This window comes from Mytilus californianus, unplaced genomic scaffold, assembly GCF_021869535.1.
Source record: "Mytilus californianus isolate M0D057914Y unplaced genomic scaffold, xbMytCali1.0.p SCAF_1, whole genome shotgun sequence".
Taxonomy (NCBI): Eukaryota; Metazoa; Mollusca; class Bivalvia; order Mytilida; family Mytilidae; genus Mytilus; species Mytilus californianus.
Window position 1 is genome coordinate 6,045,003 of NW_026262581.1, and position 19,978 is coordinate 6,064,980.

Sequence of the window (19,978 nt, forward strand, 5' to 3'; positions counted from 1 at the left end):
TTTATATTTTAAAAGTTTTCTTATGTACCTCATGTGAAATTTGAAGTGATTTTAAAACTTCCATTCATTACAGAAGAGTAATGGTAGATTTTTTAAGACTTGTTTTATGATGAGCCAAATTTGTCAAGTATATTGAACTCCATTCTTGTATGTTTTGACTGTTGTACTTAAAATTTTGTAGAAAGTGTTTAAATGATATCCATCTGTACAGATTTTAACATTTAGATATGATGATTTAAAAAGATTGCCGTTGGCATTTTAATCAAGGGACAAATTTGTACTTAATACTGAGTTAAATGAAAGGAATAATCTGAGGCTAAGATTATTGTCAATTGTTAAAACAACATATTTAAAAATTGTGTCTAAATAAATTGGTATTGTTGTTAATTTTGAGATTTTTTATGTAAACATGTGAAAAATAAATGAACTAGATATCACTGAGATGGGAACCATCTCTGTGGGCCCCGCTGTGAATAATGTGTGGTAAAAATATTGTATCTTTATCATTTCACATGGGGTTGTCAACTGAAACCGAAGTTTATGACCTTGACCTTTGACCTAGGAAGTTGTACATAAATTATGACACACACTCTGGTGTTGGTTTATATACATATCAAGTATAAACTTTGAAATCATAACGGTTCTCAAGATATAGAGCGGACACGATCTTTACCATAGGACATGGGGTTGTCAACTAAAACCAAAGTTTTTGACCTTGACCTTTGACCTAGGAAGTTGTACATACATTATGACACACCCTCTGGTGTTGGTTAATATACATGTCAAGTATAAACTTTGAAACCATAACGGTTCTCTAGATATAGAGCGGACACATCGTCATGATAAATTATTAAAAAGTATTAAGAAAAATGAAAGTTGCAAGTGTATACTAAATGAAGGAAAAATAAAATTTACAAGTTGCATCAGAAAAGCTATTCTTTTTTTAAATGTCCATGGAATTATTTAAATGTAATTAAAAGTAATTGAAAAGTAATTAATAATTACATGGCAAAAAGGCAATGTAATTCATTACTTTCAATTACATGTAATTGAAAATATGCTCAATTACACTTTACATTGAATAACTTTGAAAATTGTAATTAATTACAACTAATTACAATTACATTTTTAATTACCCCAGGTCTGCCCAATATCTCCTTTTATTCATATTAATTCAGTCGAGCAACCCATTGGCTTATTCCCAATATCTCCCTTTATTCATATTTATTCAGTTGAGCAACTCATTTGATTATACCGAATATCTCCTTTTATTTATATGTATTCAGTCGAGCAACTCATTGGCTTATACCCGATATCTCCTTTTATTCATATCAATTTAGTCGAGCAACCCATTGGCTTTTACCCAATATCTTATTTTATTGATACTTATTCAGTCAAGCAACCCATTGGCTTAATATACCCAATATCTCCTTTTATTCATATTTATTCAGTCGAGCAACCAATTGTCTTATACCCAATATCTCCTTTTATTCATATCAATTCAGTCGAGCAACTGATTAGCTTGTACCAAATATCTCCTTTTATTCATAGTTATTCAGTAAAGCAACTGATAGGCCTATGCCCAATATCTCCTTTTATTCATATTCACTCAGTCAGTCGATTCGTATCATTTTACTGTCAAACGAATAGTTAATGCATGGTTTACGTGCTTATCTATCGAATTAAAAAAATGCAGCGGAGGTTATAAACAATCGAATAAATATGTATTTGGTCAAAAATGTCATTAGCCAATATATTACCTGGAATGTTGCATGTATAGAGCCTGAAATGTCTGTGTTATCTGGAAGGTATTGTCCTTCTTTTGACCGCCTTTGTCAGTAAAATCGTACATTCTGGACAGATTGTCGAAGTTAATATTATCGAATTCATCAACATATCTCTTCTTACGTTTCTTTCCAGTCTACAAATTCCCAAATACATTTGTGTAATGCAATTATTGTATGTTATAAAGTCACTACTGCTGCTAGTGGACTGCTAGACTAGTAGTACCCGATGGTATCATCGGCTGAGTAGTCAGTGCTTTGGAACTGACTGATTTATAACACACCTTTCTGAAATTCCCCGTTACAGATTATTTAGAAACTTCAGTTCCAACTATCTCAGGCAAAATTGAACTTAGGTTGATTTTAATTATTCTTTTATGTCCTGTTTGGTATTTATACATGTCTTTGGCTTTTCTTGTTTTTGGATTGAAACGTTTTTCATTAAAGTAATGTCTTGAAATGTGTTTCAAGTGCAATACATTTAGAGTTACTAAAAAGTACAAGAAAAACGCAAAATGTAAACTCGTCCTTATTGACCTTATATTACATAAAATGTTCCAAAGCCGACGAACCGTTGAATAACTAAGTATTGCATACATTTCAAAGGAAAAGCTTTGATCAGATCATTTTACCCCGTTGAAATGAAAAAAAAATATATTATAAATCTCAAACAACACCCTTCATATATTGTCTATCAGATATCAGTAGATGTGTTTTTGAATTTTGCAGTACAAATTTGCTTTAGAGATTCAACATTTGCTCATGTCACGAAAAACTGTAAAAAGTGCAAAACATGGTCCCCTTTTGAGATCTTGTCATCAATATTTTGATTTTGATTTTAGCCAAAGTTTGCTACCCCAAAAAGGTATTTTGCTAAAATATGTTTTAAACCAAGGTGTTTTAGTAGCCCAAATATCTTTTGTGAAAAGGTTAACGAACTGACAGTAAAATAGACGGCCACAAATAAAAAGCAATAAATAGAAAACAATACAATAGTAATAATTATTATAATAATTATACCGAGAATAATTTAACTTAATGCTAACAAAATTATAAACAAAACATCTGGAGAGAACTGAGAACAATGCACTAGCTAATATGATGAACTAAACTTACCCCAGGATTAACTCTGGAAGGATCTGTCTGGGTCACAAGAGATTGCAAAGCCTCCGACATGATATTTAGTTCACTTTTCTTTACGGCATTTACGTTACAAACTGTTACCGCTGGTAGAATTAAATGATTAAATCCTAGAGAAATGGAGACTTGAACATCAAACTGTAGAAATTGATCTATAAGAGAGTATAGGTGGAGTGTCATGCCAGTTATACCACCAAGAAGAAGAAAAATCCAAAATACTTTAGCGTACCATAATTTGGCGGCATTTATCCAAGGTAAACCTTGCATAGAGGTCTTTTCAGCAAATCTAACACATAATCTATTAAACGATTTCTGTTTTCCTTCAGAATCCAACGATTCTGTTTCTTCATTTTCCTACAAAATTTAAAAGAAATGTCATTTAATATTGAGGACAATTATATATATCTATGAATATTCTTATTATGTTACAAAGCTTTAAGCCCCATCACACTAGACCAACACCATGAAGATCCCACTACGATCTGTAAAAAATAAGATTGCGGTGAGATCGTGGTAATTATGGTCGGCTTGAATATTCAATATTTCATAGTTTTTACGCTCATACTACGACCTTGCTATGATCCTGATAAGATCATACTGAGATTCCGCTACGACGGTAACACGTTCTAGTTACGATCTTGCTACATCTTATAACCCCTTACCACGACTTACACGAGCTCTGTACGCTTCTACCAAGACATTACCGATCGCATTACGATCACTATACGAGTCTACTACGATCGAACCACGACTCCACTACGTTTTCTCTGCGCTCTTCGTCCCTATAAATATCTTGAATTTCCCATTGTACACACCAGGTCCCTTGAGAAAACATGCAGCCAAAGGTATCAAAGAGGTCGTGCAATTATCGTGGCTAGGACGTAGTAGTATTGTAGTATTGTAGTGTGGTCGTACTAAGGACGACAAGCGCGTAGTAGCAACGTGTTATTGTCTTCCTCGTCGTAGTATAATCGTATCAATATCGTAGTAGGAGAGTAATAAAGACGTAGTGAAATTGGGATAGTCGCAGTGAAATCGTAGTAAGGTCGAAGCGAAATATTTTTCCATTGGCTTCCCCGATTGCACCACGTTTCCAATACGATACATCTACGCCCAACCCGATCTTACTACGTCCTTACTTCGACTAGTTTGGCCACTCCACGATCTTGAAGACTTGGCACGTCTTACTACGACCTTACCACGACTACTATGATTTAACTACGACTTCCAATATTTTTCATAATTTCTGAGGACGTAACGGGATCGTGGTCCTAGTGTGATGGGGGTATTACATTCATTGTCCTGGTTAAGTTTACGATAAAGCCCGGCTACAAGCAACAACAAATGGCAGAGGAATGATTTTCTGTTATGCATCATAGTTAGTGAAGAAGATTCACTGTAAAATGATGCAAACGTCGACTTTTTTACGCATGAATGACTTTTGTCATATTTTCCATTACTTCCCAGATCTAACTACAAATCATAGAGGGATGGTCTATTTGCCAGTTTATGCATCATGTAAGACGAATATTCACACTAAATTTTGTGACCTTGACAATCAAGATCTAACTAAACACGAATGACAGATGAGTGATCTTTTATTGACGAAGGTTCAAACTAAAATTAGGCGACATAATAAATGCATAACTTTGGTTAAGTTTGGTGTTAAGGTCTGAATATAAGCAAAACCATATCATATGGGTTGATGTTTTGTCAGTTAATACATCATGTTAGTGCCGAAGGCCCACATGACAGTCTTTATGTTTAACGTATAATTGACTTTATGGAAGTTTTGTGTTAATGTTCCAGATCTAAGTAACTACAAATCGTAGATAAAGGATCTTTTATCAGCTGATGCATCACGTTCAGGGACGAAGAGTTACAATTTAATTAAGTGACATTCACCATTTTACCCATGCTATTAAGTCACCTTCAGCATTTTACCCATGAATTGATTTTTGGCGAGTTTGCGTTAACGTTCAGATATAAGGAACTAAATCTTAGAGGAACGAAATTTTATTAGTTGCTGCACCATGTTTAGTGACAACACGAGGCGGAAGGCACAAAAGGGAGAATCACAACTCATATGTCGAAGAAAGACAAACAAAATTTTGACAGATAAAGGGAGAAACAATGTACGAGTAATGTACCACACAATGGCCCCCATCGTGTTAATCCTGGTACATGTTGTAAGTGTAAATTCGTTTTTAAGTCTAATTTCAACGATGTCACGAACAATGAATAAAGGACGGAATAATGGCTATGATTATTGCAGGTACACACTAGAATTGTTTGAAAATTACCTTCATTTTATGAATAAGGGACTTCTCGAAGTTTACGTAGAGATCTAGATTCAAGCAACTACAAATCTTAGAGGAATGTCTAAAACGATTTTAGAATGTGTTAACCGACTCTACTCGATTTCTACATGTACACACAAGTTCATATCTTTTTAATATTTATACCATAATAGTTAAGAACAATTTTAGACGATGCATTTCTTTTCAAAAGTTTTTTTTATGAATGTTACCATACCGAATTTGTATGCAAATATTAAAAAAATCGTTGACTTAACACGTGTATTGCAACTTTACCTCAAGTACTCTTTCACTGACATAAATCACATAGTACGTGGCGCGAATTTTTATTGCATATTTTTTTACCAAAAAATGGTGCTGTTTCAAAAATAACTGGAAAGAAAGATGATGACAAGTGTAATATAAAACAAATTGATTTCTCTTTTTTTCTGCTTAAAATTCTACTTCTGCTGACGCATGAATGAATTCTATAATACTTTTTATCCTGCAATCAGCTAACTATTGTACAAATAACAGGTACACAAATAAATTTTTGCTTTAGTTGTGTCTCTTGTTACCCCGCTTCCATGTTGAGCAATCGGTAATGAGGATATTTCCTATTGCGTACCAGTTCATTTTGGGGTCCTCTTCGCGGTCCGCGTTTAAACTATGTCGATTTCTTTGAGAAATAAGAGAAAATGATTTAGATTTTTACAACTAAAGTTTCAAGTGTTGGGTGTAAATTTCAGGATAAAAACAATATATGTACATTGTCGGAAATATAAAATTTATTTGTACACGCTACGAAACAGGAGAAAAGCTCGGCGAGCCTCGCTTTTCGTCCTGTTTCTAAAGCTCATACAAATAAATTTTATATTTTCCGACAATGTACATATATTGTATATGTATGAATATCATTGTACATATAAACTAACATATTTTATAACAAATATACTTGACCATGTGAAATTGATTCCTGTATGAAATGTTTATTTAAAATTTACTCAATCACGGTGCGACCTTTTGTTGTAACAAAACCAATATTTGATTAAAATATGAAATAAAAAAACAATATTGTCCATATCTTGGCGAATATTTGGAAAGTAAGAACTCTACATAAGTTAAACTACAAATAAAGAACGGGATTTTATCCCTTTAATAATGACAGAATATCAATGTTTAAGTTCAAACATTATTTGTACACTTCATTAAACAGAACATCATTTACTTTATAAGAATAAAAACTAGAATAATGGTGAAATGTAACACTTCCAAAATATATCACCGCATAAAAAGAGTTCTGTTTTTTTTCAGTTTGTGGAAAATTTGCAGAATATGATAAATGGCTTCTAATATAAAAAAAGAAGATGTGGTATGATTGCCAATGAGACAACTCTTCACAATAGTACGGTGACAAGTAAGGTAAGATTTTTTAAAACAGTGGTCAACAGTCAAAAGAGGGGATTTTACAAAATCGCAATTTTTGACATTTGGACAATTTTTCGGTAGTCCCTCATGATAACTGAGAATTTTTTTTCTATGGAAGCATGCTCCGGGAATGCTTTGCGATTTCAGCTAGTCTTATTTGTGCCTGATTGCCAGAGATAATGTTGTAAACCCTCGCCTCCAACATGTATGAAAATGAAAAAAAAAATCTTTATCTACGGAAATTATCGACAAAAAATATCTATATTTAATATTTAGCTATGCAATAATATATGACAACATATAAAGATATTTTTGGGAAAGTATTGTTAAAATGCCATAAAGAACAGAGGAGAAATAAGTACCGTAGATTAACACCCGGGGCCATGTAAATAATGAAAAAAATAATGAAATTCATTACTGATTATTTAAACCCAAAAGAATGTTGGAACTATAAAAAATAGTCTTCATGCATAAAATTAATGTAAGCATGAACACTATAGTATATGAAGTTTTTTTTATGTTAATAGGTAAATCAGTACAAGAGCAATAGCATATTGAGAACTTGTGTCCCCCTTTTTTATAAAACAAGACAAACAATGACATATATAGCAGACTTAACTAAAACCGAATTCGAAAGCCTGATATATACGTGAACTACAAGAAACACGATTCACAGAGATATTACGCCACAAAAGAAGCTGTCTAGGTATATAATACACTAACACTACACATCAATATGCACGTCTTTTTGAAAAGGTAACGGACTACTAAGAAACCAACCGCGTTCGGTCCGAGAACACTGGCAGGTTTGTTTGTTTGGTTCGAGAGAGAGAGAGAGAGAGAGAGAGAGAGAGAGAGAGAGAGAGAGAGAGAGAGAGAGAGAGAGAGAGAGAGGGAGAGGGAGAGAGAGAGAGCTCCCCAACCACATCAAATCGGTCCGATAACACTGGCAGGTTTGTTTGGTTCTTTTGAGAGAGAGAGAGAGAGAGAGAGATTAATAGTTCAATCATCATCCTTATCGTGGCAATCTTCTAAACCAATCTGATGAATAAGTTGGTTTCTACAATCACCACTGCCCTGATAACAACAAATGCTGGTGCACGACAAATCCTGTATGTAGCATACACAAGACTTGCTACAAATAGTTTTTGCCTTCACATGTCAAACAAGGTCCTGTAAAAAGTCATAGTACATTGGATTCAAAATACTAGCATACTGAAACTATGGAGCTATTTCCAATATCCATATTCCAAAGGTGACCTAGGTGATGGTTTGGCGATATAAGCATTCATCCAGACGTACACTTAGAGTGAAACTCGAAGAATGTGCTGTCTGACTGATGTATCTGAATGAGGTAGTCTCACTAATTAAGCACCCTAAGAAAGCGTCGACTTCACTCTTGAGTTTTTTCAGATCATCATGTACTGATTGACCATTGCTTCTGGGGTCATATAAATCCGCGATGAATTGACTTTTCACTACAACAGATGTGTCAATATTAGAACCAGCTAGATTGACAAATTTTGATACATACAATGGTTTTGTTTCGACGCCTTGCTATTGTCTTTTTTGCCAATTCCGATTAAAGAAGACGTATCGCATCCTGTAAGAGCGTGAGCAGCTGGTAGTATGCCAGACATCAGTGGTCCAATAACTAACAAAAAAGTTGCATATGTCGTGAACAGGTAAAAAAAGTCTTGCGTCTTTGGTTGAAGAAACGCTTCCAGTCTGAAACTACAATTCATCATGTTTGAAATTTGAGGAAAAGACCTTATTAGAAATAAAACAATAAGTGTCTTGATTTTAGTATAATGCAACCCGTGGAATAACTTGTTTACCATCTGTTCATTAGTAAACAGAGGCGACAGAATAATTCTTATATCTGCCTCTTCAGTCACTTACAGATCCTGCACAAAATTGCTGCACAGTCTATAGATTTTGAAAAGATCACGCTAGGAATATTTCGTCGTGTTCTTGCAAATCAAAATCATTGTAGTGCGAGAGTTCATAGTCACTTACAAATCTTATCAACCCCTGTTTATTTTCAGGTGCACAAAGAAATATCTTACAATCCTTAATTGATCTGCATTCAATGACTTGGAGGACCTTAAGATCTACAACCATTTGAAATAAACCTTGTTGTCTCTTTGACGCATTCCCCGTTTCCATTCTCAATTTAACTCCTTATGCTATCTGCTGATGTTCCATATCATATCGACCAAACACGTCCACGACACAACCGAAGTTTTCAAAACAAACTAATAGGGTTTTAAAGGCGTCATTGGCCAAATCTCAATAACTGTTGTACCTTCTAACATAAAGACTTTGTACAATACCCATACCATCTCTGATCGGGGGTGTACTGGTTTTTCATACAAGGATATCAAACACTCGGCTAAAGGTATACATTTCCGTGCAGTATCACATCAGAATTCATTGTAATCATTATCCATATGAAAATAAATGTTATCTACTAACCAGGCAAAACATTTATCAGAGAGGTAGGAATAAATTGTAAAGCTGTGGAATATTAAATTTTGACGGAAATAGATAGAAATAATTTGAAATTTCGAACGATCGTAAACTGCTTTTCGCATTTTTTCCCGCATTATGAAGGATCTGGAAGAAAGGAACAATATGTAACTAGCAAACTATAAGACAACGAAAATGATTTTTATTCACAAACAGATCATCATGTAGACTTTCTATCAGTTTTTTGAAAGCAACATCATGATCCGACTGATTTGAAGTATCAGAAGCAAGTTATTTTTTTCATTTCATCCAGTAGTTAACAATGCCTGCTGAATGTTTCAGCGCCTTATCCTTGAAATTATCTATGGAGAGTAAATTCACCACTGGATAGCCTGCCTGGTAATTTGCGTCATTTAAAACATAATCGGCACGCTCAAATGACTCGAAATGCCTTAATTGTCTGATCAGGGATGTACTGGTTTTTCAGTCTACTGGTAATGCCATGGAGCGTGGTTTAAGTTATAGATATTTCATATCTTTTGGATAGTTTTGCGGTGTTTCGTAAATTATACCATAGCTTTTGTTGAAACCCCCGGCAATAACCTCACGAGACGAAGTCGAGTGAGGTTGCCGAGGGGTTTCAACAAAAAACTATGGTATAATTTACGAAACAACGCAAAACTATCCAAAAAATATGGAATATCTCTTTTAACCTATCGCATCTTTTGCTGTTTAAAATTGTATATTTCATATATTTTTGTTTGTTTACTTTAAAAATAGTTTTGATAAGAATCAGTTAAATAAGCCTTTTCGGGCTTTACACATAAAGCTCCGCCTACTTTCTAAAATAAGCACAGGCTTCTGAAACAGCGGGAAAATCAGTAAGACGAGATGTTTCGACAGAGATGGATGCACATTTACAATGGTGACGGATAACGTTACAGACGAACAAATGTTAAAGGAATTAGAAGTTCTGGATATGGACGCAAGAGACCACAGATTAAAAGTTGAACTGCAAAGGGTTAGTTTTTTTTATTTTATCAAAATGTTTGAATGTTTTAATTTTTTAATATTCATATATAATTCTGAGGAAAGTAATTTCACAAGAATCTTTTTGAGAGTTTGGATGAATCATTCTACATTTTAATTTGTACCTGAAGCCCAAGTCGTACATAAATTAAAACGGATTTCAAAATGTTCATAATTAAAATCACTTGTTTACTAGCAATAATTTACATAAAAAAGTAAGCTTCATTTAGAAAAAACCAGACGCTATCTTATTTTAACATTTCAACATTATTGTTATAACTTGAGCAACCTCGTTAAAGTCTAGATGTCAGCAATGTATAACAAATCGGGTGCGGGTCCAGGATTCTGAAAGGGGGATCTAGCAAGCCAACATTTGGAGTAATAAAATGAAAAAGTCTATGCATTTACCAACTATGAAGCTCCTTAAAAGGGGCTTGCTCCCTGCTCTCCCCCCAAAAAGCCGTCTCGGCAAATTCAAACCTATACATGTAGCTGTAAAGTGAAGCCTATGGAATACATTCCAAGTATAAATCTCAATAACCGAAAATCAACTTATATTTTCCAGTATAATATATACACATTTATATATTTTTTTTAACTTTATTTGTTTGTTTATTTGTTCTATGAGCGATTTTTTTTCATTTAAAAATATAGGACAACAGAGTTGGTGTACGTGGGTTCGATTCCCACCCTAGGCATTCATTTATATCGGCTGGTGCAAAGCGGGCAGTTTAGCTTAGTGGCCCCGCACTGACTCTGTTGTTCAAATGTCAAAAAATTCAGACAGTCAGGTCTTACTATCTTTCTTTTTCTCGAAGACCCTACACAACAAAACCATGGTATAATTGTGAAAATTATACCATAGATATCTATGGTATAAATTTCGGTTATTGAGATTTATACTCGGGTTGCATTCCCATAGGTTCCATTGCACAGCTATAGGTTAACGAAAGTTGATTCATCATCACACGCCTCGGTTTTCCCCTAATTCAAATGTATCAAAATGTATTCTTCTTGTACATGTAAAGGCTTTATAACACGATTTGTTCTTATTTAATGGAATTAGAAGTGCCCATAATTTTCCGGATTTATTCTAGTCTATTCGAAAAACCCAACAAGAATAAAAACACCTCAAAATTTATCAAACCTTAAGATCTGTACTTATTCAAACAACTAGACACAAACGTTGATAGAAATCTATATTCTTATTTATAAAAATTAAGAAAATGCATATTTAATTCATTGTGAAAAAAATACAGCAATTCAGCAATTCATAAGTCAGGGGGAAATAGGAAAAGGGAGCGTTACATGACTTATTGAGGTGAATATTCAAAAATAGTAAAACTGCTATATGTTGATTTGTATGTTCTATCAAACTTTGATATATAAAAACTTCTTAAGTATTGGTTTGATCACTATTTTATGTCAAAATCGAATACGGTTGATGTATGTAAGAAATTTAATATACTTTGACAGACGGTAAGATTGAAAAATGTCAAATGCAATTGAAATTCTTCAAATTCACTCATTGTGTATTTTCAAATGATATTTAATTTTGATATTTAATGAAAGCTGATATATTATTCTTTAATTTCATAGCAAATATTTGCTGATCTCTTCATTCAGGAATTAATTATAAGCGTTCCCGTGTTTGATAATGAAAAAGAAAATAACTGGAAAATCACGCTTTACAGCGATTTTACAAAAAAAAAACTGCACCGTGGGAAAACTCTACGATAGGGCTAAAACGATAGTATAATGTATACCCTTTTATCATGTGGATTTTCAGCTGTGAGGTATTTCGGTCCATTAAACTCTTAAAATAAGCGTCTTTTTCTCGATTTGTCTTTCCACTATAAACAACCAGCGGCAAACTGTTGATGCGCATATAAGTAAGAAATGAATGCAAACACTGTATTGTAAAGGGAAAATAAGCTGAGTCGGATCTTTCCGTGCTGGATCACAAAGTAACGGTCGCCAAATAAACATATCACCCTTCTCGGTCGTATTAGTTTCACTGCGAGCTAACTAGTCTTTGTTCTTATTCTTAAATTCTGTGACCTTGGCCAAATAAAGACAAATACAAATTTAGCAGATTAGAATAACAAGGAAACTCTTCAATAAAATTTTGATCCGATTTATCTATGTTCTGAATAATTCTGAACATCAGTTTTAGGGAAATGCTTGTGTCTCTATGAATCTTGATTTGAATGAAAAACGTTATAGACAAATCATTCAGGCTTTCATGATACTTTTGAATTTATTTTAAATGAAAAGAAGCGTAGATCGTCAAAATAAGGTAAAGACTTTTGACCGTTCCAGTTTTTTTTTACTGATATAAAGGCTATGTAATTTGGGGAACACATAGTTACATATTCCAATTCTCATCAGGTAACAGTCCTAGAAATTTGATAATGTATTACCCGTGTGTATCAGTTTTAATGTTTATTTCATTTTCTGATACTGAAAAATGAATGCATTGTTTTTCCTTTTAGACAATACACAGTACGTTAATCCAATCTAAAACTTAATATTATTAAATCCTAAATTGGCTTTGCAATTGACACAGATATTGTTTTGTTTTTGTTTTGATTGAATTGCTTGTCCTATATGCTTGATTTCACTCGGTGTCGTATGGTGTCAGAATACATTTTGTAAAATGTACATCTAAACATAACAAGTAGAAAACTGAATCTTTTTCGTGTGTCTTTTAAAATTTTAAAATTACATTATATATTGTGCACGAGTTATTCATTAAAAATGAATTTTATTAACAAAATTTCATCAAACTTTATTTGAATAACAATTTTTTTTTCAATTGCTCTTACAATAACCATAATTTTAATAACCAAGACCAACCTTTGTTTTTCTGGGGTGCAGAACATTTAAAAAAAAAATCTATCTGGCGATTGTTTTATGCCCAGTTTAGAAGGAGTTCCATATGGCATACCCACAGAATAAACTGTATTATGTCATTGTGTTTTTTCGTATGGTGGGGTGTCCTATGGAACATTTGCCTCCATTTAAACGCCGGACTAAGCGGCCTACCTATATTTTCGATCGAATCTTTTTTCGAAAACAAAGCGAGTTTGAAAATTATTATGAAAGTTTTCTTTATAAAAAGTTGTCCTTAATACATGGCTATACACGGAAATACATAATGTTGTTTAAAACTTTGTACTTCGACCTAAATTTTGGACATAAGTTTCTCGTAGTTCTAAAAGCAATGATTCAGAGTAAGACAATGTCCATTATATAAGCCAATTTTACAGTGGCAATCTGGCTATATACATGTACATTCTCTTGTCCAATATCAAACAATAACAGACATGAAACTGAGAAGTATTAATGAATTTAGTCCTCAAATGAACGGTTCCTTCCGCAATTCTATGAGCACTATTGTAGAGGTGATATGCAAAGAGGTAGATAATGATGTGCGATCATTTACACATATTTTCCTTTATGTAACTGGTACCTTAACTCATTACTCTGGTGTATTTTCGTTCTTCGGTAATAGTGAAAAAAGCTTACCCGTAAATGGTCTCCATAGTCCACAGGGGGTTCTGTATTCTTGGTGTTCGTGAAATATTCCGATCCTATATAATAATCATCATCTCTGCTCTGATTTCTACTATCATGTCGCCCATACATTTTTTCAGATACTGGTTAACTGGTATGTCTGATCGAATATTTACTTTTTAAATCACCCAGTGGAGCGGTAACAATGTGTGTTCAGAAAATGTTTAAATTTGCGATTATCGTGACTTCATCACAATGAAGTGAAGTAAGCAGACAACTTATGATCTGTAGCTTTGAATTTGTCCTGAAGTCGTGATTAATAATTTGCGTCTGTTATTTAAATTCCTTTTTTAAAGGTTTAAAATAAAGTATGAGTGCTAATTTCTTTTTCTACTTCTTTTTATCAGGTATATAAATAGTTTACTATTTCATTACATTTATAAAACAGTATGTCTTCAAATCGTTTCATTATTTATTCTTCTGTTAAATTGTGATATTCGCTACGTTAAGTCCCGAAGAAACTTGAAAGATTCTCTGATTCTGATATCAGTTTTTTTATTGTTTCTTTAAGGGGATTTTAAGCATCTAATAAGCAATCATTGTTTCTGTTACCCTTGGCAAAAGTTTTTACTTAAAATTAGTATATTTCATAAGGAACAAGAAAGGCTAGAATTTTCATATCAAAACAAACGCGTTGTCTTTTTGCTTCACTATAAAAAAAAATGACAGAAAAACTCAAATCTAATGGCGAAAAGATTATGCATTTATGATTAATGACACTTTCAGAAATATAATTTTAACAATTTATAAATATATATATTATGAAATATAATAAGTAAAACACATAATCTCATTGATGCATAGCATTCACAACTTACAACAGCAAAACTGACAGATTTCTTTCAAAACAAAAGGGAAAAAAGGGGGGGGGGGGGCGGCATGGCGAAGAAACCTTAATAAAATAGATATCATACACATTCAAAATCTCTTAAATGCGCTTAAATGATAATTATATAATACTCTCTGAAATTATATATGTATGTGTATATTGTACAAAAGGTTTAAAATCTAATGAGACCTCCAAAGGTTGACCTGGTGAGTTTTATGAATAGGTAAATAATTAACTGATCAAAATGACCTTATAAAGCAACAGGAACAGACTTTTGAAAGGTATAAATTATAATTATAACATAAATACTTGTTTATTCAATTTTTTGTCTAGTTTGGTCTTTGTGTGTGTGCAGAATCAGTCAACGAAATGGTTCCTGCCGGTGGCCCCTCGTTTCGCTTTTCAATGTTGACATAGTTTCTGTAATAGTTATACACTGAGGTATAGGTGTGTCTGGATAAGAGGCTCCGGCCGTCGGGGTTTCTTATCCAGACACACCGTATCCCGAAGTGTATAACTAACTTACACCCGATGCTAAACCCTATATTTGTTTACATTGAATATTAAATGAAAAAGAAGGGATAGCACTTTTTTGACAATATCAAACCATGATTAATAAGAATTTTTTTCAAATGAAACCCCACTAGTAACCTTACTTTGACGGTCTTCATTCGAACTTTGACAAGTGAGTAGATTTGACAAATGTAAAAGTTGCCGTTTTGCATATTCCCGTTAAATCCATGTGCTAATATGGATCAGCAGGTCAAGGTTGGCCATATCGTGCATTCTTAATACAAAAAAAATACATCGTGCGCCTTGTATGCAGTTGTCAATATGGACGGGTATGAGACGGACGACATTTTGAGTCAGGCGTTGGATTTGGCAGAAGAGTCTAAAGATAACGCAATAGTTATAACCCATAAAGGTAATCATAAATTTATTTTACATGTAACTTACGGTTTTATAAAAAAAAAAGCCCCCCCCCCCCCCCCACCTCTTCTCAACATTAAAGAAACAAACATTCATTTCGAACATACTGAGGAATAGGTGTGTTTGGATTAGAAACTGGACGACCGGACACGCTTAACATACAAAAATACAGATTGCAAATGTAGGAACCCCCTGTTTTGGGGGCAATCCAAAAGGGGGGGGGGGGTTCCGAACGTTGGAATCCCCCTTTTTTACGATCAATTCTTTTGAATGGGGACATAAGCCTGGAACACCCCCCCCCCCCCCCCCCCCCCCTTATCCTGGGTTGGCACCCCCTTTTAAAAATGGCTGGATCCGCCCCTGGGTGCCATCATTATCTTCAACAATCTAAAAATTAATAAATTTATTTTTATGATTAAGACTTAGTCTAAATGTAAACTATATGTTTTAATATATAATTTACATAAAAGTTCCAGGAGTATTTAAATGATTTGCTTTATTCAAAATAGATGGTAAAGATTTTTTTTGCTATTGGCATTTCCTGAAATATGTTTTTTTTTTAATTTGTCTTGAAACAACTTGTAGTGAACACTTCGTAATGTCTTGTGTTCATGCTATTAAAAAAACCAATTCATATTGTTATGAATAACAATGGACTGTGTTTTCGGGATGTAGAAGCAGGGGTTTCCAGAAACCCCACTCGTCATACCCTGTGGTCAAAATCCATTGTTATTCGTTAAAATAGATCTATTCAATTTACACTTGTTTCAGAAATATAAACTGTGAATTAAGTATAACAATAGAACTGGGGTGTAATTATAATAACTGAAAATGCTTAGCTCATGCGTAACCACGTCTCCAGCTAAGGGTTAAATTGAAGGTCGCATGAATACGGATTCAAAAGAGGTTGAATTATTGACAAGCCAATAATACATCAGCTATGTTTTTGAGCTTATTTTGATAAAATTGAACCAAGTTTACTGCTAATAGCGAACTATTATTTCAAAATTCCGTTTTCATAAATGTTTGAAGCAAAAAAAAATTAAAAAATTTAATTTTTCGTCTATATCGTAAAAGTCGTTACAGTACGTCAGCAAAGCGGAATGTGGCTGTACATAATTTTAATTTGCATTTTCATTAATCCATAACGCTATATAATTGATTTTCATTGCTATACTTGTATAAATAACTATGTACTGGCTTCAATTTCGAGGCTGCACAAAACACCTTATAAATATAGATTTATTTCGTCTTCAAGCTATTATCCCACTACTATCTGTATATTCTACTCACTAGTACACTTGGTACAATCAAAAACTTATAAAACATTTTTCAAATAAGTTCTACGAAAATAGTGGAATTAATCACTTTTGGAGTGTCAAAAATTCGTTGGAAGTACTTGATAAATTGCATGCTCATATTGGTGATTTCGAATCTGTTCAGTTTTCATTTTTCTACGCTATATACTACTTTAACTCATAATCTCATTAAGAAAAATTCACATACCTAATTAAATGGGCATTTAAAAAGTCAGAATGTGAATATATACAGTCCGCCAAAAGTTAAGCACCACCTAAATGTAAATGTCAATATTTTTTTAACTACTTGTATTGCGAAAAAAAATATTTATGTTTGATGTCATAAATTGCCTATAGCATGCACTAAGAAAATTCATTACGACCACAAATATTAAACTCCGATATACCCGCCATGGAACCTTTTATTAAAGGTCATCTGCACTTTTACAAATACACTGTTTCGATGCCTTTAAATCATCTTCCTACTGTCCCGCGTACAGGTGAAATTTGACCTTCACCAGGTCACTGTGAAATATGGCAAGCGGTAAGCTATCTGTCACTGAACGTTGACAAAAGAGATGATTTCAGCTTCCCAATTGTGAACTTTCCATTTCTATGTAGCAACATTCCAGCAGCGCCTGCATACGGAGTATATATCTCCCAATTGATAATAATAATAATAATAATAATAATAATAATATCTTTATTTAGAGAGAGTAACTCATTTGGATTACACCAATTTTCAATAAGGCTCTCTTAATTCAATAATAATTACATTAAAGATAAACAATACATATTCAATAATAATGATAAATAAAGATGTAATACAATTCAAATACAATAAACAATTATTATATATGGCATTACAGTACAAATATCATGGTAATGTTAATAGTACATAGATTTGTAGTTATGTTTAAATTCTAATACTGTGTTTGATTTTTTAATTGAATCAGGAAGAGCATTCCATACTTTTGGTCCATTGTACGAGAAACTAGACTTATACAACTCTGTATTTGGTTTTGGAATTATAAAATTATCTGAGGACGAAAATCTCGTATTGTATTTTTGGTTTGCAGAAGCTGATACAATAAGACTGGACATATATTCTGGAGCTAAGCCATGTTTTGCCTTATACATTAGTAATGATTTATGATAATGTATTCTTTGAGTAATCGGCACAATGTTATATTCGTGAAATAATTCGCTTGAAGGTTTGGTGTAATCATGTTCGTCTAAAATTATTCTTGCTGCCCTCTTTTGCAGTTTTAGTAAACTATCTAATAGAAAGTTATTACAGTTTCCCCATATTGAACAACAATAATTTAAGTGAGGTAAAACGTAAGCGTTATAGAACATTTGTCTAGCTTTGTGATTTAAATATTTCTTTATCCTTTTTAGTAAAGCTAAAGAAGAGTTAACCCTTTTTATGATATAATCAATATGAGAAGACCAAGATAGAGATACATCAACAAAAATACCTAGAACCTTTTCACATGTACTTTCTTCAATTTGTTGTCCATTCATAGCAATATTAATGTTTTCATTTGAAGTAGCTGAAAGCTTCTGTTTAGAGCCAATACATATAGCCTTCGTTTTAGATACATTTACAGCCATTTTATTGTCATCACACCAGCTAAAAATATCTTGTAAAACCGTATTAAGTTTATGACTGATACAACTTTTGTTTTGTCCAATGACTGATATGGTGCTATCATCAGCAAATAAATTGGTGTTATGATTAGGATTAGACAAAGGAAGATCATTTATAAAAATTAAAAACAACATGAGGTACACCCGTTTTTTTGTTTTTGTAAGTCTGAAAATGTATTTGAAATAGATACCATCTGATATCTGTCAGCCAAATATGATGTAAACCATCGTAGCGAAGTATAAGCAAATTTGTATTTGTTTAATTTTTGAATAAGCAGTTCATGATTGAGAAGATCAAAGGCTTTTGCTAGATCTAGAAACACTGCCCCAACAAGATGGCCATCATCAATGGCTTTAAGCCATTTATCCAATAAAGCTGTTAACGCAGTTTGACAAGAATGGTTTGCGCGAAAGCCTGACTGCATTCTATACAATAAGTTGTATTTATTAAGATACTTTACTAAGTGTGTTTTCACATGTTTTTCGAGGATTTTAGAAATGAGTGGTAAAATTACAATTGGTCTGTAATTAAAAACGTCCTGTTTTGAACCTTTGTTCTTATAAACTGGTATGACTTTTGCCAGTTTAAATGAAGATGGAAAAATACATTTTTTAATACTTAAGTTAAAAATGTGACAAAGTGGTAGTGAAATAGCATGAGAAGACATCTTTAAAAACTTTGCACTTATGTTATCAAGACCTGTTGCTTTTGATTCATCTAGTGCTTTTAGTTGTAAACACACAAAATCATTACTCAAAAGTGGTATAGAAAAATACACATTATCTGGTACATGACCCGATATGAAATCATCAAGTTTGTTAAAAGAACTATTGTTGCTGTTTTGATTTATATTAAGATTATCTGTGATATTTGTGAAATAAGCATTAAATACATCAGCAACGCTTTTCGGTTCTAAAATTTCCTTTTTGTTACAATCTCTATGATTTTAATACTGGGATGATTGTCAGTTCCGCTGACAGTATGTAGGTGCTTCCATAATTTACTACTGTTGCCCTTTTTGTGTTCTATGATATTGGTATAATAATTTTGTTTAGAGTTTTCGATGAGATATTTGACTTTGTTTCTCCAGAGTCTATAACTATACATATCTTTTTTCTTATGATAAAAATCACGTTTTCTCATGCTATCTAGAATTTCATCATTCATCCACTCATTTTGATACAAACGTTTTACTCTCTTTTTAATGAGTGGAGCATGATGATTTAATACTTCAGTAAAAATATTTAAAAATGACAACAATGCTTCTTCGGGGTCATCAATTTCTAATACACTATCAAATGAACACTGTGATATGTGATTGATAAAATCATTTTCATTAAAATGTTTAGTAGATCTGAACGTAATATATTCATGAATTTTCTTTTTCGATTTTAACCCTCTTTTGTGAGAAATGCATACTGGATAATGGTCACTGATAGAATACTTTGGAACAGAAAAAAAATGAATATTATCTGGTTCATTACTATAAATATGGTCTACCAAAGTGGAAGATGTTTGTGGGAACTGAGACTAATTGA

At 32.9% G+C, this 19,978-nt stretch overlaps 1 protein-coding gene across 1 annotated transcript in view; it reads right to left on the bottom strand.

Moving 5' to 3' along the window:
• LOC127737908 (acid-sensing ion channel 1-like) overlaps positions 1-13,835 on the bottom strand; it is a 36,729-nt gene extending 22,894 nt beyond the window's left edge. The window contains exons 1-3 of the mRNA XM_052248901.1: positions 13,682-13,835; positions 2,901-3,278; positions 1,761-1,921 (exon numbers count right to left, since the gene is read on the bottom strand). Coding sequence (XP_052104861.1) covers positions 1,761-1,921; positions 2,901-3,278; positions 13,682-13,801 — 659 coding nt within the window. The 5' untranslated portion in view covers positions 13,802-13,835. The remainder of the gene's footprint in view (positions 1-1,760; positions 1,922-2,900; positions 3,279-13,681) is intronic.
• Between the last annotated feature and the right edge of the window lie 6,143 nt (positions 13,836-19,978).